General features: G+C 44.1%; 1 protein-coding gene across 1 annotated transcript in view; it reads left to right on the top strand.

Annotated features, from left to right (window-relative positions):
• Window positions 1-24,559, top strand: part of LOC306938742 (CUB and sushi domain-containing protein 3-like) — a 575,885-nt gene that overhangs the window by 264,690 nt on the left and 286,636 nt on the right. The window contains exon 5 of the mRNA XM_079523009.1: window positions 8,959-9,166. Coding sequence (XP_079379135.1) covers window positions 8,959-9,166 — 208 coding nt within the window. The remainder of the gene's footprint in view (window positions 1-8,958; window positions 9,167-24,559) is intronic.

Raw genomic sequence — 24,559 nt, 5'->3', positions numbered from 1 at the left:
GGATAACTCAACCAAAGCGTGATCAAAGCACCTACTGGCCAGAGGGAGGGACGCAGCGAGAGAGCGAGGGGGGGGGGTTGAAAGGGAACGAGGGAGGAAGGGCGAGAGATGTAGAGGTATATCCAGAGGGAGGAATTACAACAAGACATGGCAACATAATCCAGCTGCATGTGGCAGAATCTTCTGACTGGGCCAAGTCCTCTTATAGCTATAAGCGAAAAGCATTCGCTTTAGCTTATACCTGTCTCTCTCCAGCACAGAAAATTCATTTTCACGTTGGGATACCAATTTTGCCCTACACGTGATGGACGTGACGGACTCGAGGAGTGAAGCGAGAAGTGCGAGGGCGCGCTTCAGAAAGGAGCTGGGGGTAGTGTAACGACCCGGCCGTAACTTGCTCCTCCAAGGGAGCTGGCTCTCTTGGTGTGGCTTGTTGCCTGCCTGGTCTGCTGAGTTGGAGATCAGGGTTCGATTCCAGCAGCTCAGGGTGCTAAACGTTACAATATCTTCTGTTTAGTAAAGAGCTGGAGAGATGTGGATGTGTTTTATGTGGTTTTAGATGGACAAGTTGTGTCATAAAAAAACAGAATCGGGCTGACAGAAGCAGGCTGAAGTGTGCCTGAGCCCACCAATCCTATGGTCCAATGGACCTGTTATCAGTCATAATCTATAGCGAAATTCTACATTGTACTTGACCATGATGTGTGCATTACGCTTCTAAATGTTAGAGAGCAAGTTAGCTATACACCTCGCGCCCATGCAGAGGATTCTGCATGGCTGCATCTGAATCACACTCTGACACGGAGATGATGATAATAATATCAGCCTCACCTATTATTTATTATCATGTAGCCTAAGAGAGGAGGAGAGGAGAGGCAGGAGAGAGATAAGGCAAAACAGTACTACTTGTTAACTGATCTGACAAGAGCTGAAGGCAACATGGCTCTAACACATGACTTCCGTTGCTCGCTCTCTCTCTCTCTCTCTCTCTCTCTCTCTCTCTCTCTCTCTCTCTCTCTCTCTCTCTCTCTCTCTCTCTCTCTCTCTCTCTCTCTCTCTGCGGCTGTCTCACACAGGCGTTTTATTCATAAACACACTGCACAGTGCACACTCATACCCAACAGCACTGGCATTCGTGCATAAACGCAAACACACACAAAATCATGCACTCGTGGTGTGCTTTACTATATGCACACCTGCTTGCCCTCCCGTGGGTCTAATGTCCGTGCATAATATGTCCGTGCACAGATGCGTAATCAGCATGCCGTGCACCCGCCCTGCTGCCCCAGATTAGATGTGAAGTTAGAGAATGCATGGAACAGGGCTGGAGTGATCTGTCAACACCTTCAGCTTGTGTTTGTTTAGTTGATCTTTTTTTAAATGGACTCCCAGACAGCAGCTCACTTACCCGTCCCTCCATGCATCCATAGATGGAGGAACGATGGAGTTGATGAATGGATTAATCCACTGGTTCCCTAGCCTTGGAGACCACAGGCCTTACGGGTTGGGTCGGGAACCATCTGTGGGTCGCGGACACATTTTTAATGGGTTCTTTATTTTTTTGTATATAAAATTATATTATACATTTTCCAAAACAATTTTGCGTATTAAACTCCCGGGCTACTGTCCGTTTGTCCCGTGCGTGCGTGCGTGCGTGCGTGCGTGCGTGCGTGCGTGCGTGTGTGCGTGCGTGCGTGCGTGCGTGCGTGCGTGCGTGCGTGCGTGCGTGCGTGCGTGCGTGCGTTCATATGATCTCCTGTGGTTATGATGAGCCACAGCTGTTGCGATGACCTCGTCACCTCCGTCATGTCTATATGCATATATTATACACGTGGGCCTAATCAAACCTATAACCAGTTAAACCCTATGACCGAGATCCCCCAAGGGTCTGTACTTGATCCCCTCCTTCTCCAGTCCAGAATCCAGAGGGACTAGCTAGTGATCATAGTTAATGGAAAATGAATATGGTTTACAATTCATGTTGCGATGCACGGGGCAAGTAGAGGTTAATGAGGAGATCTAAAATGTACAGTTATAATTTAATTATGAGCGTTATGTAAAAACATAAGCCTTTGTGGTAAAGGATTATTTAAACATTATTGCTTACTTTTAGAGTTAACCCAGTATTTTACTTAAGTGTTTTTTTTTTCAAATTCTTTGCCCACTGTAATCAGTGGCTTGCCCCTAGCCTAATTTTTTTTTAAATCCTACCCCCTAACCCCAGCACCAACCACCGTTGACAAAAAAAAAAAAAGAGAATGTATAGTAATGATTATAACAATAAATACAACATAAAAATCGATCGAACAAATTGTAAATAAAAAAATAAATTAATCCCTCCCAACCCACCCCGTCATAGGCCTGAAAAGACATGAGCAAAGATTTCAACAAAGACCAAAAAGAAAAAAGGGGATTATACAGATATAATTAGTTATATATGTCATGCTAGTTATACAGTAGAGGTCCTAACTTGATAGAGAATATGGTTCCAGCTATCTATTGTTTGATAGTTTAATTTAATCTAGCTGTAGAAAGCTCCATTGTTACAACATCAGTTAATAACTGTTTCCAGTGATTAAAGGGCAGAGAATGTGGAGCTTGCCATCGCAGTTTTTTTTTTCAGCGGTACTTCCTGCCAGCCAGAATCGTCTCTGAACAATACTTAAAGTTAAAGAATCATCATCATTAAGGAGCAACAATTTGGGACAACAGGGAATATGTTTTTGTAATACTTTAGATAGATAATTAGTTATCTGTTCCCAGAAACTTTTGACTGTGGGGCAATAAACTTGATTTATTGTTTTTTATTATTATTGTTTTTTCCCCCCCACTTAATCGTCCAATCTGGCACTGCAGCTTATGTAATATGCATCATACACGGCAACTATATAGACAATGCTGTTATTTAAAAGCTGTCTATTTTCGCTTGCAGACATAAAATGTAATACAAAAACATAATATAAGAAAAGACCATATCCTCACAGCCTGCAGTTCTCCAAATACATTTTTGCTTTACCAGGAGGACGTCACTTCAGCTGCTAATGGATGTAAATGTGATAGTTGTGGTTACAAAGAGAAATGAGAAATGAACTTCAGTACCCAGGGGGCCTTGGCTACTTGTCTTATGCTCGATGCCATGTTCAAACGCTCACATGAAAGGGCTGAAGTTCAATGGATACCTATTCAATGCAGGGATTTCCCTCACGGGGAGTAGCACACATCTTTGCTGAGTGAAAAGGATCTTATATGTCCTTCTGTATTTGCATTACAACAGAAATCACATTTTGATGGACATTGGTAATTAACTTTGAATTGTTCATTCATTAGAGATGTTTGTGTAACTTTTCAGCTTTCATTTGTGATTTGACATTGAACGTTGACCACAAATTGACCATTGATGTGGTTAAGATGCAATTTGCTGTTGTATAACAACATTTTGCAGTGGGGGGTGTTTGGCACTGTTCCTGTTATGGGGAATTAAATTGTCAAAGATAATTGATTCTGAATGTTCTTTGATCATGTCATGATATTCATCGTCTCTGTCGGGTGGAAACCTCCGTATCCAAACTTTCAGGATTCAAATTCAAAAACAGCAAATAAAGAAATGGCAAAAGTAGCAGATACATGTATCTTCTACTTTTGATGCATTTGTGTGACACTGTAGGATGATCAAATTAATTTACGAAAAATGACAAAAGGTTAGAATAATGGAGATGGAGAGGTTTCTGCCTGACAGCAACAATATGCTTCAAATTGATCAAGAACCTTTAGCTAGGCGGTGGAGGCTGCAATGTCTGTGTTTATTTCAACATTTTCGTTCCTTGTTTTTAATTCAACCTCCTCTTGGGCCTGCAGCACTACTGCGGCTGTGATCGAGGAAGAGATAGACTTTGATTGTTGAGAGTACTTTTACTACTACTTCAAGATGTAGTAACAGAAACCCTAAACTGGCATAACAACTGATTGATCCTTGTCAGCTTGGGCAAAGACTTAATTCGTCTGCACCACTGCACCCGTGGCAGTCTGGCAAGCTTCGCTCAATTTGTCCAACATTGTCACGTCTTACTCGTTTATGTTTCAAAATTATTTTCAAATAGTATAACTTGCTATAAAGTGCTTCTTAGCCCAGCAATATTGTGCACTGCAGCATCCATAGTCCTTCAAAAGAGTCCACATTAAACATTTGCATCCATTTGCTTGTTCACGGTACAATATGAAACAAAACTCTGAAGTTGCGCTTTGCCAAATGATTTCATTTCTTTCATGTCTTTATTGTCTTAAACCTGCGGAAGTTTGTCCAAATTGCAAGCGGCTATTCATCAAGAGTTTCTCAACTTGATATAATGGGCTTTTATTACTTTAAAAACAAACGTGTATCCACTGCCCTAGAAGTGGTTAAGTGCTAGCCTGGCATTAGCCAGACTGATGACGTGGATTCACTCACACTTTGCTCCACATAGAACATCTGTCTTGCTTCCACAGCTTATGTGAAGTAAAGATAATGGCCAAGGGCCAATCATGAATAAATCATGAATACTTATTGGCCAAAATTCTAGGACTTTTCTTAATTCTTGTGAGTTATAGGATTTTCCTACAATAGGTCGATAATCGAGCAATGCAGGTATTGTGCATTTAATCTGTCCCAAAGATTTCTTTATAGATTTGGTTTGGGACAACGTATAGGAGTCGTTTTAAAGGTCAAGATGGTCCCGTTTCGGAACTGCGCGATAAATACATGCCAGAGAATACAATGACGAAAGGGCATCATTTCTGCAATAAGGCAGGCTAACCTGCAATATATATTTATGATCAGTCATAAGATGCAATGTCAGAATGGCTAAAGAGATGTTTGATTGATTAAACGTATAATAGCAGTGGCTGTCTGTGGTCTGTCCAAGGCCAGAGTTTAGAACCTATACGTATGCAGATAAAGAAAGGAATTTGCTGCAGAGGCTTATGTAACGTCATATCTAAGCAGAGAGGCTAGGTCACTTTGTACTCGGATGAGGTGTAGGATCCTATCCTTGGCTGTACAAGTGGTATAGACAATACATAATGCAGTTGAGAATTGACTTTGTTCTGTACTGTATGTGACCTTGGTGACATTGAATGGTGTGTTTTCTTCCCCCTGTACATTACAGTGCAGTGATGGAAAGCAGATTTACGTATGTACTGTACTTAAGTACAATATTGATGTAGTTTACTTGATTATTTCCAATTTCCAATACTTTTACTTCTACTGGGGCGGCGGTGGCTCAGGGGTAGAGTGGCTGGATGGGAACCGTGAGGTTGCCAGTTCGAACCCGGGCTCCCCCAGAGTTACTGTCGAAGTGTCCTTGAGCAAGACACTGAACCCCAAATTGCTCCCGATGTGCTAGTTTGTTCCTTGCATGGTTTCCGCTGCCATCGGTGTATGGATGTGTGTGTGAATGGGTGAATGCAATGCACAATCTCTGTAAAGCGCCTTGGATAAAGGCGCTATATAAATGCACCATTTACCATTTACTCCACTGCATCTCAGAGGCAAATATTGTACTTTTACTCCATTACAATTATTCAAAAACTTTAGTTACTTTGTAGAGTTTGATTATTATTACAAAACATGCAGTGAACCACTTCAGTCGTATATAGGCCTACATTTCAGCCATTTGAAAATAGATGATCTACAAGCTCTGCTGCATGAGTGCTGCTATTCTTAAATTACTTTTATACATTTGAAAACTTGTGAAATGGGACATTCTGCACGATGAGTACTTTCTACGTTTGCTACTTTAAGTACATTTTGGTGCCAGTCCTTTTGTACTTAATACTCAAGTACATTTTGAATTCCGGACTTTTACTTGTAACAGAGTATTTCTATATTGCAGCATTGATACTTTTATTTAAGTGCTGTAAGACATGTTTTTCCACCCCCGGACTTGGGGAGCTTTGTATGGTGGTGTGTGCAAGACAGGCTGCCTATAGATTGGTTATAATGAAACAGCAGGGTGCCTAGGCTAGCATAGAGCGCTGGAGATACTGCGGTCAACACTTAGTTGACCCCAGGGTTTAAGTGGTTTGCTTGTAATGGATGAATGATGGTACACAAACTGTCAGTGGCTCACGGAATGTCTGTCTGTCTGTCTGTCTGTCTGTCTGTCTGTCTGTCTGTCTGTCTGTCTGTCTGTCTGTCTGTGCTACAATGATTGAATGTTGATCTTAAAAAGGCTGTGTTAGTGAGTGTGATTCAGGACGACACACATGTACTGTATGCACAGCACGCACGCATGCGCACGCATGCACGCACGCACTCACGCACGCACGCACGCACGCACGCACGCACGCACGCACGCACGCACGCACGCACGCACGCACGCACGCACGCACACACACACACACACACACACACACACACACACACACACACACACACACAACACAAATGCTTGATTGGCTTTTTATTTTTAAGAAAGTACAGCTTAAAAGTAAAGGTAATTTCAGGCAACACTAGCTTTAGTGTTGCCTGCAATTACATTCACTATATTTTTAAATGACAGAACTTGTCTATGAGTCAATATTGTTTTTATTCATAACTCTACTCTACCTGGTCATTTCTGTTTCTATTTCATTCCTGTTGTATTTGTCTAATTTCTGTTCCTTTATGTCAATTTCTGTTGCAATTTCTTGCAGTTACTTCTGTGTGTGTGTGTGTGTGTGTGTGTGTGTGTGTGTGTGTGTGTGTGTGTGTGTGTGTGTGTGTGTGTGTGTGTGTGTGTGTGTGTGTGTGTGTGTGTGTGTGTGTGTGTGTGTGTGTGTTCGCACACACGCACACTCTCACACTCGCGTTAATAGTGTAGTCTCTGTTTCTAACTGTCTCTACTTGTTCCAGTCTGCTCTTCTCAGTGTCTAATTCCTGCCCCCAGTTTGTCTCAGTTGGTTTCTATTCATTTCTGTTGGTTCCCGCCTGTTCCTCTGTGTGACTCCCACCTGTGGGCGGAGTCTGCCTTGGTCCCTCCCCTCTCCCTCTCTCTGTGTGTCATCTGTACATGCATCTCCACTGCGATGGCGCCGTGGTCACGCATGCACACCTGACAGCGTTTGTCGAGGCTCTTAAAATGGACGCTGTCATTTTTCTGCTCAACTGTGAGTGTGGTTTGGGACAATGGACATCCAATGCTGCGTCTCAAGACGCACTAAAGTATTTCACACGCCACATGTTTGCAAGTAACAACAAACATGGTTCACAAAATGTGTGTTGTCCCAAATTAGATTTGCTGATGACGTGTAGAGAAGATGGTCCTTTTTAAGAGCACAGTATGCCCTTTTTATGTGTGACTATAAATTATACAGGTATAATTTATACCATGGTTACCGTTGGACTTGTACACTCACAGAAAACATTGTATCTTTTTTGTCACCGGGGCCATGGGGTATCATGGCTTGGGCTCACTTCACTTTCAATTAAATCCTTTAATTTCAAATAATAACCACAAGGCTGTCAATGCCTGATATTTATGAATGGGTTAGTAGCTTTTCTTTAAATCTTTTAATCACTTAAAGGGGAAAACCACCCATTTTCAACATTTTACTATGTCATTAATATACCTAGAGCTGTTATAAAAATAATAATAATAAAAAATAATAAAAAAGGTCCCCCCATTCTGTGTTTCCCAGAACTGTAATTATGAAAAAAATCATTAACATGGTGAAACACATCTTGATGATGTCATCAAGATGTGTTTCACCATGTTAATGATTTTTTTCATACCTCTAGTTCTAGGAAACACAGAATGGGGGGACCTTTTTATTATTTCCACACAACAGCTCTAAGGTATATTAATGACATAGTAAAATGTTGAAAATGAGTGGAATGCCCCTTTAAGCCCTATTTTATACCTCGTCATAAGATAAAGATTTTGAACATTTCAGAACATTTTCCCTATAAATGACATGCCCAAAATAGGGATGCCGGGTCGAAGGTCATTAAGAATGTGAAATTCAAAGTGAGCTGAAAGAAAGATTGATTTGAACACATGCAGTGGTAGATTAAGGCCAGTCCTCCGGGTTGACAGAATAAGGTTCAATGTGATTATGTTTTTCTCTGTGGGTGTGTCTCTATAAATTATATGTGTATAATTTATGCCCTGTGCACAGCGCAATCCATGTGTCTTTATCTGTTATAGAGCAATCAATTATCGACTATCAGTATCATTATCAACCAAGATGTGACTAAACAAAGTGATCGATATAATAGTCACATCTGGTCCAAATTCATAAAATATCAATTGACTTTATATTGACAATGAAAACTGACAATTGGGATGCAGTATAATCAAAAGTTCCTTGGAGGGGATTGGAGGAGATGAGACTGGAGCTCTGTGATTGGAGGAGAGGAGAGTGGAACTTTGGTGATTGGTGGAGAGGAGAGCAGCTCTGGGTCTGACAGGAAATACAGCCTGACCCCTTAACCCCACCCTTGATTCTGATTGACTAATAGAAGCACTTGATCCTGACACTATTGGCCGGGTTGCCCGAGAGCAATCAATCAATTATAGTACAGTAATAACATTTTGTTTGTAGGCTATTATGACTTGCTTACAATGATTTGAAATTATACTGATAAAGCCCCCAAAATAAAGCCAACAAATAAAACACGTTTAAACGTCAAAACACCAAATAATTTGACAACCAAGAATCACCTCCGAGAGAGGTGGGGAGTTGGGCTGGCTGACTTCCTAGCTACTTCATTGGTTGAGAAATAATGGTGAGGCAATTAAGATTTTGTTCTTAATTGATAATTGGATACCCAGTTAAGTTGATTGAAGCATTTGTTAAATGATCAGGCTGATTAAGTCAGAAATCAAACGAAATACGTCCAAAAAACCCAATTCAATTAAAAAAAAAAAAGGTCCCGCCCCTCGGTTCCTCCTCCTCTCCCTAACCCAGGTTTTCTATTTGTCACTCTGATTTGATTGACAGCTGAGGACACATGTGGGGGCACTGTGAGGGGCGGCAGTGGGGTGGTGACCAGTCCCGGTTACCCCGGCAACTATGGTAACCAGGCCGACTGTACATGGATCCTATTGGCTGAACCCGGAGACACCATCTCTGTCGTCTTTACAGACTTCCAGACGGAGGAGAAGTACGACTTCCTGGAGGTGGAGGGATCGGAACCGCCCACCATCTGGTGAGTTCTACACAACCTCTGTTTCACTTCCTGCATGCATTCCTGCTTATTGGTGCTTATTAGGCCCTATATGGACCTAGCTGGTTGTTCCGTTGTTGACGAGATTTAGGACTGGATGGATTAGAACCACCATCAATTCTATAGTGAGTGGTATAAAACCTTTGCATTGCTTTGCTCCATTGTTGATTTCGTAAGACATTGTGTTATCTCTCGAGATATTCCCTGGAAATGTAACCACCAACCATCTGGAGAGTTTCAGATTTTAATGTGATGTAGATTGGAAGAAGTAAGAGGGTATGGGAGGGCGGCAGTGGCTCAGGGGTAGAGTGGCCCGATGGGAACCGTGAGGTTCCCAGTTCGATCCCGGGGCTCCCCCAGAGTTAGTGTCGAAGTGTCCTTGAGCAAGACGCTGAGCCCCTATGAGCAGGTTGGTGCCTTTCATGGTTTCCTCCGCCATCAGTGTACGCATATGTGTGTATGTAAAGTGCTATACTTGCACCGTTTACCATTTATGGTTCATTGTTAGATTATCAGGTAAATGATGATGACCTTGCGTTGGGGCATTATGAACTAAAAGCAGCCACCCATGGGGAAAGGGAAAAGCATGAGAAAGAACAAAAATAATTTCTGTTGAAATACGGTCAGCTACATTTTCAAATAGCTTAACTTAAAAGTGGAGGGACCTGATCTGTCAGCCATTGTTGTGTTGAAAGGGTTCCGACTGGGTGAAGGTGAAAGAGTGAGTCCCTCTGAACCTGGCCATCTCCCAAGGTCCCAACGTCCTTGAATAATACAGCCAACTGAGCCAATAGTTTTAATTTCGCTAGCGCAGTAAAAAAAAAGTTTGAACGAGCAATAAAAATATGTAAGAACAAAGTAAGTACTAAGTAATAAAAAGAAAACATTGCTAGAGAACCAAAGTGTATATTTTATTTTTTATTTTTTTTATTTTTTAGCTTTTTTTTTATTACCTGTGCTCCCAGTATGGCACAGTTTTTATGGGCTTGCATCCCAGAGACGGGACATTTTACAGGAAAAAAACACAACCGATCGTGAACACATGCTGACCATTGAATTTTAGTCATGACACTTTGTTCTTGAGCAATGGAGCAATGGTGCATGGTTTAGTACCACTAGACTCTCTCAGAGAGTTTGTAGAGTGTGTGTGCGCGCGCGCATGTGCCTGTGTCTGTGTGTGTGTGTGTGTGTGTGTGTGCGCGCGCGTGCGCGTGTGCTTGTGTGTGTGTGATGTAGGCCTCATACCTCACACGAGGTCTTCCGACATGCGACCTCATATATCACACAGAAATGAAGTGTTGTTATAGTTTGCTCTCCTCTTAGCTGCTATCTATGGCTTCCTATTATTTCCTCATGTGCTTCTAAACACTTTGGTCATAACAGTATTTAATCCATTGAGACCTGGAACGCATCCATGTCACGTTAGCGTTTAACCACATTAACCATTAACCCATTTTGGGGCGGGAATCCCTTTTGGTGTTTTAAACATTGTTATAATTTAGCTATTGAAAAATAGCAGATCTACAAGCTCATAGCGCGCCACCGAGTGGCGCGCTATGAACTTGTAGGTCTGCTATTTTTGAAAAATCGTTAAAATGTGCCTCAAATCTTTCCGAAAATTGTCATGATTTAGAAAACTTTTTTTTTTTAATTTCGACGTCAGGCCTGAATGGGTTAATAGCTCTGGCTAGTTATTGACGGATGGTAAATTAGAGTATTGATTTGCCACTGCAATTGCTGTAACCAATTTGAATGTAATCATGGTCAGGGGCGTGTGTGTGTGTGTGTGTGTGTGTGTGTGTGTGTGTGTGTGTGTGTGTGTGTGTGTGTGTGTGTGTGTGTGTGTGTGTGTGTGTGTGTGTGTGTGTGTGTGTGTGTGTGTGTGTGTGTGTGTGTGTGTGTGTGTGTGTGTGCGAGTGTTTGTGCCGTGCGTGCACACCTGTTTGTGTATAATCAATTTGAAAGTAATAATGGTCAAGAGAGTTCAGCTGGGGGAGTGGTAGAGTGCGATAGGTTATGCACATGCATGCGGATGCACGTGTGTTGCGTGCTTATGGTTCAATTTAAGGCACATGATAGCTTCAATACAGAATGACTGATTACTTTGGTCACACTTGTTGTTCCTATGTCTTCCACTGGTGGCAGTGTTACCTCTTGGTCTGATACCGTATCTTAACCCGAAACCTAGCGTCCCTATTCTATCCGTGTCATACTAGGCAAACATTTGCTGAACAGAACATATCCACCATCTCACAATGGGTCGCAACATGACATGGCAGTGAGCTTGCAGATCGGCTTGCATTTTCGGCTTAAATATTTGTTATCAGTCAAAAAGGATTTTTGAGTTTAGTGCCCTGGGGACCCCAAGAAAAAAGTATAGGTTTTAAGTGTTTAACACTTGAAGAGTTGTGTATGAGACACATTTGAAGCATTTGACAAAAAAAATGTTGGGGCACGGTGCGCAGTCGGTATAGCGCTGTCGCCAAGGTCCTGGGTTCGATTCCCGCTGGGGGCGTGTTCTCTCCTCTGCATCATCACCGCCCATTCCCTAGGTGGGGTTGGCAAAAGGGTCTTTCTGAGTTTGCATGTTCTCCCCATGTCCCTAGAGCACTCGCATGTTCTCCCCATGTCCCTAGAGCACTCGCATGTTCTCCCCATGTCCAGGCCTAGAGCACTCGCATGTTCTCCCCATGTCCAGGCCTAGAGCACTCGCATGTTCTCCCCATGTCCCTAGAGCACTCACATGTTCTCCCCATGTCCCTAGAGCACTCGCATGTTCTCCCCATGTCCCTAGAGCACTCGCATGTTCTCCCCATGTCCCTAGAGCACTCGCATGTTCTCCCCATGTCCCTAGAGCACTCGCATGTTCTCCCCATGTCCCTAGAGCACTCGCATGTTCTCCCCATGTCCCTAGAGCACTCGCATGTTCTCCCCATGTCCCTAGAGCACTCGCATGTTCTCCCCATGTCCCTAGAGCACTCGCATGGCTGAAGTAAGGAATGGTATAAGTAGCCTATGCTTAAATTCATTTTTACAAAATGTTTCAGATGTAAACAAAAATCTGAGATGATTTGAATCGAATATTTAGGAAAAGTCATGGAAAGCTTCATGGGCAAAGATAATCTCAGGTCAAAAAGACCTCTCAGTCATGCAAGTGGTATAGCCTCACAAAAAACATGCAGTAATCCTGGTCTCTATACTGCCTCACCCTGGACCGCCGCCCCAGGCTAGGCTAGGGGGAGGCTGATGGAGAAAAGGAACTGGTTGGAAGTACGTGTTCCTTACACGCGCTCCTTGGAATAACGTGTTCCTTCCCAACCGGGGAAACTCCCCCCCCCCCCCCCCCCCCCCTGTCAGGTGAAAAGAAGCTGCAATTAGACTCCTCATGCATTGGAAGAAGCATAAGGTCAGTCCGTTGCTCTCCCCAGGTTGGCAGAGGGAGTGTAGCGCCCAGGATTACATTAGAGTCTAATGTAATCCTGGGTGCAATTGTCTAATGATTGGACAATTGATACTGCTTGAAAAAAATGGGTTACAAAAATGTAGGGGGAAAAAAAGACTAAAGGGAATTATAAGCCATCTAAAATCATGTACAGTTGGGTGCCACCGATATTGTCCCTTATCATTTGACCCATTTAGGCCTGACCTCAAAATTTAAAAAAATCCTTCTAAATCCTCCAGTTTTCTGAAATAAATATTTTCACGATTTTTCAAAAATAGCAGACCTACAAGCTCGTAGCGCGCCACTCGGTGGCGCGCTACGAGCTTGTAGATCTGCTATTTTTCAATAGCTAAATTATAACATAATGTTTAAAACACCAAAAGGGGTTCCCGCCCAAAATGGGTTAACTGTCCTTTTGCGCAGATCACGCAAACCTCAGCAAAAAGAAAAGGACAATATCGATGGCCTCCAACTGTACAGTGGGCCATGTGGAAAGGGCTGCGGTTCTTCATGATTCAATGTGGAATTGATTAAAAGTACAGAATATGCAGAAGAAATATTTGTATGTATTTGCCTTCTTATTCATTCAGTCACTCAATGTAGGCCTAAAGTAATCAATAATCTGTAGATCAGTAAGAATGCACTGTTTTTAGACGTCTGAATCCCAATAATTGCAGTTACTGCATAACAGGTGCAGAGTAAACCGTACTTGAAAGTCGTATTGCAATTGGCATCGGTCAGTTTGACCATGGAATTAATGGGTAATCGAATATCGGGCCAAAATGTCAATATCGTACATCCCTAAAAATAAAATATATGGCTTTTTGTACGATTTTCATGCCTAAATCATATATTTAGATAGTTTGTAATATGTTATGACAAAAATAAAGAATATACTATTGGGTAGAGGACAATGTATTTTTTTTAAACTATTTAAACATAATTTGCTAACATATACGTATGCTTATGATGTGCTTATATGCATGCCCAAATGATCAACACCTTATAAATAGTATAGTTGCACTGCAAATGCAGTGCAATGGTTGCAATATCAAAGCAACCATTACTTGCACTGATATTGCACATACTGTATGAATTAAACCAAATGCCCAGTGTTTGTAGCAACATATATGTTTTGAAGTGTCATCATAGTTTGTTGCGTGCTGCAGGGCAGCTTGTTTTTGGTAGTGCATTTATCACGTTTTCTCAGAAAGAGGCTACAGCAGGATGTAAACATGCACTTCTTGCTGCTGCAATTGGCTTTTCCACGTACTTCATGCAGCCATGTAATTGTCTATGAGCAAAACAAATCATGAATTTCCCTTGCTAAAGGTCTTCCTTTAGCAAGGGAAACGGACCAACCAACCAAAGGTCACAACTACAATGAGACAGTAACGATGTAGACACAATGTAGTACAATGTACATACACAGTATGTCACACAAAGAGATATGGAGCTTATGAAAGAATATAGCGTGGTTTGTGCAACAACAACAAAAATGCTGCGCAAAAGTATGTTATTGTGTGTATGCATGTGTGTCCTCTTGCCTGTGAAAAGTCCCGAAGCCTGCTGATGAGCAAACATCAGCTACTTTGTCAACAGTGTGCTTTTGCCATTGTTCCTTCTCTGCAAACAACCTCTGTTTACCTGTTTATCTTATCGGAGGGATAATGATTACGAGGCACAAAGAGACACATTGAAATGACATTAAAACCTGCCGGGCAGCTTGCACGCTAAGGGATACACCTGAGCAGCAGACCTGGCAACCCCCCTGAGCAGCGGAATAGCAGCTGCCACCTAATGAAACAGAGGATGAAACAGACACCAGCATTTATCTCTGCAACAAAAGGCCTGCCGCGTTTTCAATCGAAACCCTTTGGAATGATCCTGCACTATAGAACCTTGTCCAAACGGTCATCCTCCACTGGGAGCAGGAGCCAAAGGAACTGTTTTGTTGATCTTAATTGCAGATATTACCTCAGTTTCATCAGTATAAGCTACAGTGGTATTGGAATAGGCTCTATGCACAGCAGGCATTTTGGAAAGAACTCATGGCCCCTTCCTTACTTCCTTACCAAAATATACCACAGACGAAAAACAGTCTAAGTCCAAATGTCATTCTGACCCCTCCACGAAAAGGCATCGTTGTCCTGACCCCTTATCTATCATTTATACATTATGGATAAATAGTGTGGACTGTTTTTCGTCTGTGGCATGAGGCTATTTTTTCTGTTTAGTGTAGCACAGTAGTTCTCAAACTTTTAAATTACTAGGATCCCCATAAATGATACGTATAGCTTGCAGAGTTAGTTCAGTCAGATATGCTCGAGGGGTTTCATGCTGTGCTCAAGGGCGCATACATATACTCAAGGGGTTAATATGCTGCATTACTATGTGGGTGTATTCAGTGTGTGCAAGACCCACATGTCATTCTCCGATGTGGCAGTCAGCTGACCAATTGGGCGTGGTATTTAAGCTCTCCTAGACTGCATGCTTCTTCCTGCCTTCCTTCTGCATTGTTGTTTTGTTATGTGTTATGGTTGTTGTGTTATGGTTGTTGTTATGTGATGTTTGCTCCCACCGCCACCCGAGCACCACCGGTGGACTCTGTTATTTCTGTTCCCCATGGGGGGTTGTTATTGTATACCTATCTCCCTGCTCTTAATGTTTAATGATGGTTTTTAATTGTGCCGAGCAGGGAGAAAAATGTAGCAGAGCCGAACGCCAAGATAAAATATTATATGCACACTTTGTATTCTCATTCTATAATAATGATTGGTTTAATCTATTCGTGAGTTATCTGACTGAACTCTGAGAGTGTACAAATGGAACCAAATTTGCATTTGTACACTCAGAAGATGCCTCTGAGGATAATGCAGGGAGTCTTCCCCATATTGAGACGCGATGGCCGCCAACTCAGTGCCGTTGGAGTTGCATGTCATCCGTCCTGGGATGTGACAGGAGAGTTAACATCTGATACAGGGGAATCCCGTCGCTTGAAACTCATGACACACAATAATTGCATGGTCAAATCCTGCCCCAACCAACATGACACTTGCTTGACGGTGTGAGAATTGAAAGGGCAGAAGTGTCAGCATTCCAAAGTATTTCCTGACACTTAACCCCCCCAAGCATGCAGCTCTTGTTGAAAGTTGGTGCCTTGCATGGTTTCCTCCACAGGTGGCGGTGAGGGAATAATGTGAACAGGTGAATGCAATGCACTTTGGATGGAAGTGCTATATAAAATGCACCATTTACCTTTTACACCGTTACCACATACAGTACATACAAACACAGGCCTCATTTCTCCACAGGGTGGCATTTTCAACACTCCTGGCACAGGCGAGGTGAAGAGGTGCTGTATTGCTTAGTTGAACACCTGATAGCAGGGAGAGATTGTGAAGCTTTGGCTAGGTGCCGTAACGCCAACAATACAGATTCCCATAGCTGGTACACTAGTCTCCAATGGTAATTAGCTCTATATGCGAATAGCTAATGTGCTAATATCCTATAGCAATTAGCATGAGACGTTCATATCGAGAATGCTAATTTCCAATGGCAATCAAAAGAGGATGCTAATTGCGAATGCAGATTTGTTATAATGTTTGAGTGTAAGAATCTGTTTCATGTTCATCAGTTGCTGCAGGGCTGACAGAATTACACACAGAGGACGCATGGAGACACACTATCAAGCGCACACACACACACACACACACACACACACACACACACACACACACACACACACACACACACACACACACACACACACTTATCTAATCAGTATGCTGAAAGGTGCCTGTGAGAGTAGTATATCGCTGTTAGCTAAGTGCCTATAATCCTAGCAGCCCAGCACCACAGGCACACACGAACGCACGCACACACACACGCGCTAGCACATACACATACAGAGCCTATATATATTATTGTGTTGTTTCTGAATCAGTTGCCCTTGAAACCAAGTAATCTCTCTCCCTTCACCTACCTCTTTTTCACCCCCTCTCTGCCCCCGATTACCTGTTTGTCAGTCAGTCTGTCCATCCGTCCAACCATGTATTCATTTGTGTCTGTCTGTCTTTTCTCCATCTCTGTCTTCCAGTGTGACTTCCTGTCTGCTCTCTGTATTCATCTATCTGTGTCACTCTCTCCATGTCTGTCTGTCTGTCTGTCTGTCTGTGTCTGTGTGTGTGTGTGTGTGTGTGTGTGTGTGTGTGTGTGTGTGTGTGTGTGTGTGTGTGTGTGTGTGTGTGTGTGTGCGAGTGCGTGTGCGTGTGCGTGTGTGTGTGTGTGTGTGTGTCTGGCTGGCTCTCTGTCTCTCTCTCTCTCTCTCTCTCACTCACATATTATTCATACTGTGACAGCCTTGACAGTTTTGAAAGACACTCCCACACTCTCTTCCACACAATTCCGGGAAATAACACATTGTAGTCTATACCGTTGTTGTGAGGTGTACCTACTGTACTCGACAGTCCTTAGCCAAAAAAACGTTCTAACATTTAATTTAACCTCCCGGCAGCATCCTGGGCGTTAGGATAATTAAACATAATTTGTTTAATTATGTGGTGTTCACACTGTGAACATGAAGATTTGAGTCTTCAGTTTGTCACCAAATGCCTCAAGTTGTCCCACCTTGTACAAGTTCACTCAGCAAACACAGACGACATATGATGGTGCACGCACGCACACACATACACACACGCACACGCACATACACGCACACGCACAGTCACGCACACGCACATGCACACACACTCAGAAACTAATGTATACACTACAGCTGATAGACACCAGTACAGCTGCTGTGGTTGCTGCATTTACATGATCACGTTAAGCTGGACGTACCATCCAGTCCTCTGAGACCTGTATGGATAGCTGGCCGCGAATACATTACAATTTCTCCCTACAGGGGTCCCTCCATGTCAAATCTATATTCACCAAAAATAGGCAATCTACAAGCTTGCATTGTGATGCATTGTGAGCTTGTAGATCAGCTGTATTTAAGCAGATTTTGCACTGATTACAACATGCCCAGACTAGGGATGCTAGGGTTCATGTGGTTAATTTGCATGCATGGTAATTGGCAACTATACTTTTGTATACGTTTACCACACTGCACAGCACTCTGTGGCTCAAAGGAATATTTAGTTATTTTATAATCCGCCTGTCAGTCAGGTGATAGATTTCTTTGTGTGGAACCCAGCAGGGATCCGTTAGTGACCTAAATTTAACAGACATGTGCGCGCCGCATACACGCACTCACACATACAACAGTACTCTCATGTGCAGCAACAATCACATTCATACTTTCTCTCTGTAGCCTGACACACAAACGCACGGTCCCCATATGCCACAGGTGCTGACAGTTGTGGATGCCCTAGTGTCTGTTGAGGCATTTCCGTATGCTTGGTGTTTGAACAGCTAACGTGGTGTGCCAGGGGGCACAGCGCAGCATCTGGTTCGACAGGACGCAGGCTGCATCAAAGCATCACACCTATACGCTCAACCTGCGTGGCTCGCACCAACGGTGGCCCCGTGGACTCGGTGACAATGGCACCGATGCCAGATTTGCCAATTTGTCGAGAGTCGCAGGACCAACCTTGGATGATTATGATCATAATTTAATGTAGAAACAATTTCATGGTTAAGTGGTCAGGTGCATGGGTAATGCTTTCGAGTCGGGTCGCGGGGGCAACTGCTCCAACAGAGAGCTCCAGACTTCCCTCTCCAGAGCAACATTAGGGACCTCCTCCTCCCGAGACGTTCCAAGGCCAGTGAGTCGATGTGTTTCCTCGGATTCCTCCAACTGCACCTTGGTCAGCCCCGGGGTCTCCTCCCAGTGGGACGTGCCTCGAGGACTTCCCTATGGAGGCGCCCGAGAGGTATCCTAACCAGATGCCCGAACCACCTAAGCTGGCTCCTTTCCAGCTATGTGAAGAAGCAGCGACTCTACTCTGAGTCTCTCTTGAGTGACTGAACTTCTCACCCTATCTCTAAGAGAGATGCCAGCCACCCTACACCACTCTACACCGCTGTATGTGGTGGAATACAACGGTGTAACATTGTATGCTCTCAGATTTACTACAGTATATGTGATCTGAGATAACGCAGCAGCAGCTTGAAGAGATTGTGAGCTGGCATTGACTTGTTTGAACATAATTGGTGAGCGTCCGTGTGTGTGATATTGTTGGTTTGCCTGCACTAATGGAGATGATTCATTTTAAAAAGGCGTCGGAATTCATGGTTGGTGTATTAACAGGTGTAATTTATGTTGTAGAACAAAAGATGAAAGCCTCTGATGAGATGAAAGATGTAAATTGCCAAAAACATCTCAATTGGAAATCTGGCAACATTGCATTCTCACTTCCAGGACTATTGTAAGTGAAATGTTCTATGAATGGTGAAATGAGTTAGTTGCTTGTGTACTGGTAGATTTTCTCCAATTACACAAATGATTTGGCAATTCATCATCACTTGTTGATTTTCGCTGAAGTGCATTACTTTTCGCCACTATAGGGGCGGAAATCATTACTTTTCAGAACATTGGAAAATGCACTTGTTCCAATGGAACCAATGTAGTTGTTATTTATTAGTCACAATCTCCTGTACATACTTTTGATTGCTTAAATAACCCACAGATCTTTCAACCTGGCATCCCTACTTTTGGCATATCATTAATAGGAGAAAGACTTTCAGAATTGTCAACATGCACCGGTATTTAAATAAGTGCGTGTGTGCGTGCGTGCGTGCGTGCCTGCGTGCGTGCGTGCATGCGTGCGTGCGTGCGTGCGTGCGTGCGTGCGTGCGTGCGTGCGTGCGTGTGTGTTATTGAGGGAAAGAGAAGACAAAGAGGGAGCTAATGGTGTGTGTGTGTGTCTGTGTGTATGTGATGCTAGGCTTGTGTTAATGGTGTGTGTGTGTTTGTGTGTCTGTGTGTATGTGATGCTAGGCTTGTCGAGTGCTAATCAATGCTGCTGGCAGAGAGGATGCTGGGAAAGCAGCGGTATCCCGAATAGGAAATAGAGCAGTGACCTTGAACACAAACACTCTCACATGCACAATCTCTCACATGTGCACACACAAATGCACGCATGCACGCACGCACGTGCACACACACACACACACACACACACACACACACACGCACACGCACACGCACACGCACACACACACAGAAAAACTTTATCTTTGTCATACTCTCTTGCTCTCTCAAACAAACACATGGCATTGTTTGAATCAGATCACTGCAAATATGTGTTTAAAGTTATGGTACACAGCCAGACGGATTGTCAAAGTGGCAGGCAAGCAGATAAGCACGCACAAACACAAATGTGTGTGTGTGCTGTGCGCGCGCACACACGCACGCACGCACGCACGCACGCACGCACGCACGCACGCACGCACGCACACACACACACAGGAGAGGAGTGGGCAAACAGAGACTTACTGTATAAGGGTCCATTTGAATCATGTTCTAAACGTTTTATTGTGTTGTACTATAGGTAGAGGCTTTGTATAAGCCCTTTGGGCTTCTTGCCTCCTCCTGGCACTTTCCCTTTTATTTTCATATTCCTTTGTATTGCTTTTATATTGTACTAAATAAATCAAATGTGTTAGACAGCCCATACCGGTTCGACTTGGTACTGTAGCATAGGGGATATTTCGCACTCAGGCCGCCAGATGTCGGGTTAAGATTTTACCCCGCAGGGGTGGGGGGGGGGGGGGGGGATCAGTGCCTTGCTCAGCAGCTGGGGATCGAACCTACAGTACCGGCTGCGCGCTACCTCCTAAGACACATAAAACACAATCCGACAAGACTAGACGTTCTGAAGGCAGAGGTAGGGGATTAGAGGCCATGGGAGATGAACGTTGACAGAACTGAGGTCGAAGGACGTCTGAGAGGGAGACAAAGTGTCATCTGCTTTATATCTGTAGGGATTCATGAGAGAGAGAGAGAGAGAGAGAGAGAGAGAGGGAGAGAGAGAGAGAGAGAGAGAGAGAGGAAGAGGGAGAGGGAGAGGGGGGGGGGGAGATCTCTACAGGATTTTTTAATATCCAAAGTATAAAACGTTAGTGGTTAAAGTGATGGTATTAACTAGTCTTGCTGGGGACCCCCTGGAATCTCCCCATGGACCCCACTTTGAGAAATTAGAGATTTAGAGAAAAAAGAGAGAGACAGAGAAGGACAGACTGAGAGAAATGGACAGTGGACACCTGTGGGAAATTCATAGGCCCCTTCTGCCTCTTTTCTGTTGTTCACAATACAGCAAGGCGATCACACCAGGACTAATGGAAACGTTAACATATTTAACACCACAACGTAATTGTTTAGGCAATGAGGCACATTCACCGTTCACACTAAGAAAGGTCTCTTACTGTGAAGCGAGTCGCTGGGATTAATGGGAAACACGCTAACACGCCTTGAGGTGTTTTATGTTTTTTTATTTATTTTTTTACTGCTGCTATCTTTGTTTATAGCCAGTGTTGATTCACTGAATCTAAATGAATTGTATTGGCTGAATGGAGGGAATGTTTCCCTGGAGATAGGAGATTATCAAGGGAGCAGTGTAGGATGCTAGTTTATGGGCCATTGCTGCAGGCAAATGACTGACAGCGCTGCTAGCCTATGGGGGACATTTATTCAATTTATTCAATCATTGCTTTACGTCTGCGAGATTGCATTACAAGCGGACATACAAAGAGACACCATTCTCCGTTATTCATCCGAACAGTGCAAACGATATAGTCTTATAGTAGTAATAAAAGTGAGGGAAATAACGGTGCAGCTGTGTGCGTGCATATGAAGCCAGCGATCATCCAATCGCTCAGCGTAAAAGATCCTCTAGGCCAGTGGTTCTGAACGCGGGGACCCCATGGGTCCTTCGGGGGGTCCCCAGATAACTGTAAGCACACACAGAAACCAAATGGACGTCCATTTGGTTGTACACTAAATGGACACAGAGCATTTTTTTTTAAATCGCATAAAATGGGGTTCCATGGCCATATAATTACTGCTCTAACTGTACTCAACCTTTTCAGGCCCTGATTCTCAACCATTTTAATTTGAAGGACACCCGGTTTGATTAGGCTACGGACCTCCCATTTAATGGCATTTCTATCTCTGAGACCCCACTTTATATTGTCAAATCAAAGTTAATTGGTGAGTTACAGACTACAGAGCCATAAGGGTCCATTTGGTTCCTAGCTATCATTTAGCTGGGGACCCGAGGACCCTCAAGGACACCCACTTTGAGAACCGCTGTGGAACATAAGGACATGTAGGGACCTCTGCACACACACGGGGACCTTCCCTGATCCCCGTGGCCAGAGGTTTAGTCAACATCTGCAGTGTCCGTGCACTGTAGTAGAGCACGCTGCATGTGAACTGTAGCTGGCACAGGCAGCAGCAAATCAAAGCCCTCCGACATAAATGCAATGTCATTCCATGTATACCGAACCGAGCAGACATGGACATTTACAGCTTAGTCTGAGTGCACGTTGCTGTGCGTGCGTGCGTGCGTGCGTGCGTGCGTGCGTGCGTGCGTGCACTAAACTGGATTGAACAGCCAGTCATGATGTTGAAAGCCGGGTTGCAATATAATATAACGACGTCATAGTAATAATACAGTCTCTCTCTCTCTTTATTCTGTCCATTCTCCCCCCCCCCCCCCCCACCCCCCCCCTCTCTCTCTCTCTCTCTCTGTGCTCTGATTACTGCTCCATCCCGCAGGGTACACTAACACTCTCTCTCTCTCTCACACACACACACACACACACACGCACACACGCACACACATGCCCAGGAGAGCTGGTGTGGGGAGATGTGGGGAGCCGTCCGGAATTGCAATGGCTTCTGGGTAGAGACTGAGCTAAATGAAAGGAGAGAACAGACAGAATGACGGATAGAAAACCCTGGAGAGAAAATGGAGGGATGGGGGGAGGGGGGGGGGGGGGGGGGGGCAATAAGGAAAGAGAGAGGAAGAGAAGAGAGACAGAGGAAGAAAGGGAGGGCGGGGGGAGGGAGGGAGGAGTGAGAGAGGAGAGGGACGGGAAGATTGAAATAGAGTAGCTGAGACAGACGGAGAGGGGGGGACGGAGAGGAGTCCATGTTTTATGACGGCATAGGGTGGTGTCCAGTGGGCATGTCCTGCAGTCCGTCCCTGTCCTCTCTGTGACTGGAACATCATTTACCTTGCCTATAAATCTCTGGAGGATAGCCCTATAATAGGCCGCAGTGGTTCACAAGCTGCATCGTGTCAGGCGGATCCCCCCACATTAACATGCATTTGGCCCACGGACCCCCACCTGAAACCTTGCTGTGCCAGAGACCCCTCCCTCCACCTCCGCCCCCTACAAGATCTGTGTTGTTAAAAAATATAGTTTTTCAAGGTTTCTTTTTCTTCTTTAAATAGCAGATCTATCGCAGCCCTTAAACATACAGCCTGGAGTGGCGCCTGTCAGTGGGGAATGTTGAAACGGGAGGAGTAGGACGAAGGCTCTATAACCTCCCGGTGGGGGCTCCTCCTCGTTGGCAGAACCAGTAACGGCAGTGGCAAGAATTAATTATTAGACAACTAAATTCTAATATATGAAAGACTGGTGGTAATGAACAACCTGGTGTTGGTATAAGGAACCAAATGGACCTTTACGGGTCTGTACGCCAGAGAGTATAAATGGAACCTTTCCGGTCTGTACGCCAGAGAGTACAAATGTTGAAGTAAAATCAACACTAAGGAAGTTTATGGTGTACAGTAGACTGGGGTCACAGACATAAATCATATCAAATGGGGGTCCATGGCCTAATGCATATCAAACTGGCGGTCCTTGAAATTAAAACGGTTTGAGAATCACCGCTCCAGGCAACAAAGAACCTGTGTATAAATTTATACAAGTCGATGTTTAAGAACTCCGTTGCAAATGGTGATTCCATGCAGGGACCTCTGCACCCACACACGGGGACCTTCCCTGATCCCCGTGGCCAGAGGTTTAGTCAACATCTGCAGTGTCTGTGAACTGTAGCTGGCACGTACAGGCGGCAGCAAATCAAAGCCCTCCGACATAAATGCAATGTCATTCCAACGTACCGAACCGAGCAGACATGGACATTTACAGCTTAGCCTGAGTGCAGTGGGTTTCAGTAGTGTTTGCGTGTGTGTGTCTTACAACCTTCCCCGTAGCATGTGCCTTATCCATATTAGACCGTGGCATGCGAATGCTCACACACACCAACCACTTTGGTAAAGTGAGCCGTATCAAATGCGCTCAATGCACTTTATACGGTTGACCTCCTGTGAACGCTTGTAAGACAGAGAGCAACATACAACACTGGCCCCTTTTAAACACTTACACTGTCTGTAATGTTGTTGTTGCCCCCAGGAGTCTGTACTGGGCCCCGGCCCGCCTTTTTTGTCCCTATACACCAAATCGCTTCGCCCCCAAAAATAGCAGATATACCGTACATTACAAGCACAGTGTGATGCGTCGTTGTGAGCTTGTAGATCTGCTATTTGTGCAGAATGTTTGCTCATAACGACGACATGCCCGGAATAGGAACACTTCATGTGCTTTAAAGAGGTATGGCGTTCCCATGGGCCAAACTTATTATCAACAGGCCACCAAAGCCACACCAATGCACAAATGAATTCAATTATATCCAATACAAATTAATCTTAAAGGAGCATTCAGTGATTTGAGTGATTTGGAAAACCACCCAGTCCGCCCCGGTAACAAAATGTGCACATGCACGCTCTACAGTGGGGGAAAGTGCAACAGGCCAACAGCATGTGCATCAAGGCTGGAATGGCTTAGGGTCGACGACAGAGTACAGCAACTTGCAATGGGTCTGGTCCACAAGATTCGATACACCACCAAGATACCCATGTACCTGTCTAGATACTTCCTTAATGTTAACGAAGTCCACACCCACAACACCAGAG

The sequence above is a fragment of the Electrona antarctica genome, assembly GCF_951216825.1.
Source record: "Electrona antarctica genome assembly, chromosome: 15".
Taxonomy (NCBI): domain Eukaryota; kingdom Metazoa; phylum Chordata; class Actinopteri; order Myctophiformes; family Myctophidae; genus Electrona; species Electrona antarctica.
Note: the sequence above shows the minus strand (reverse complement) of the source record. Positions and strands in the feature narration are given on the sequence as shown.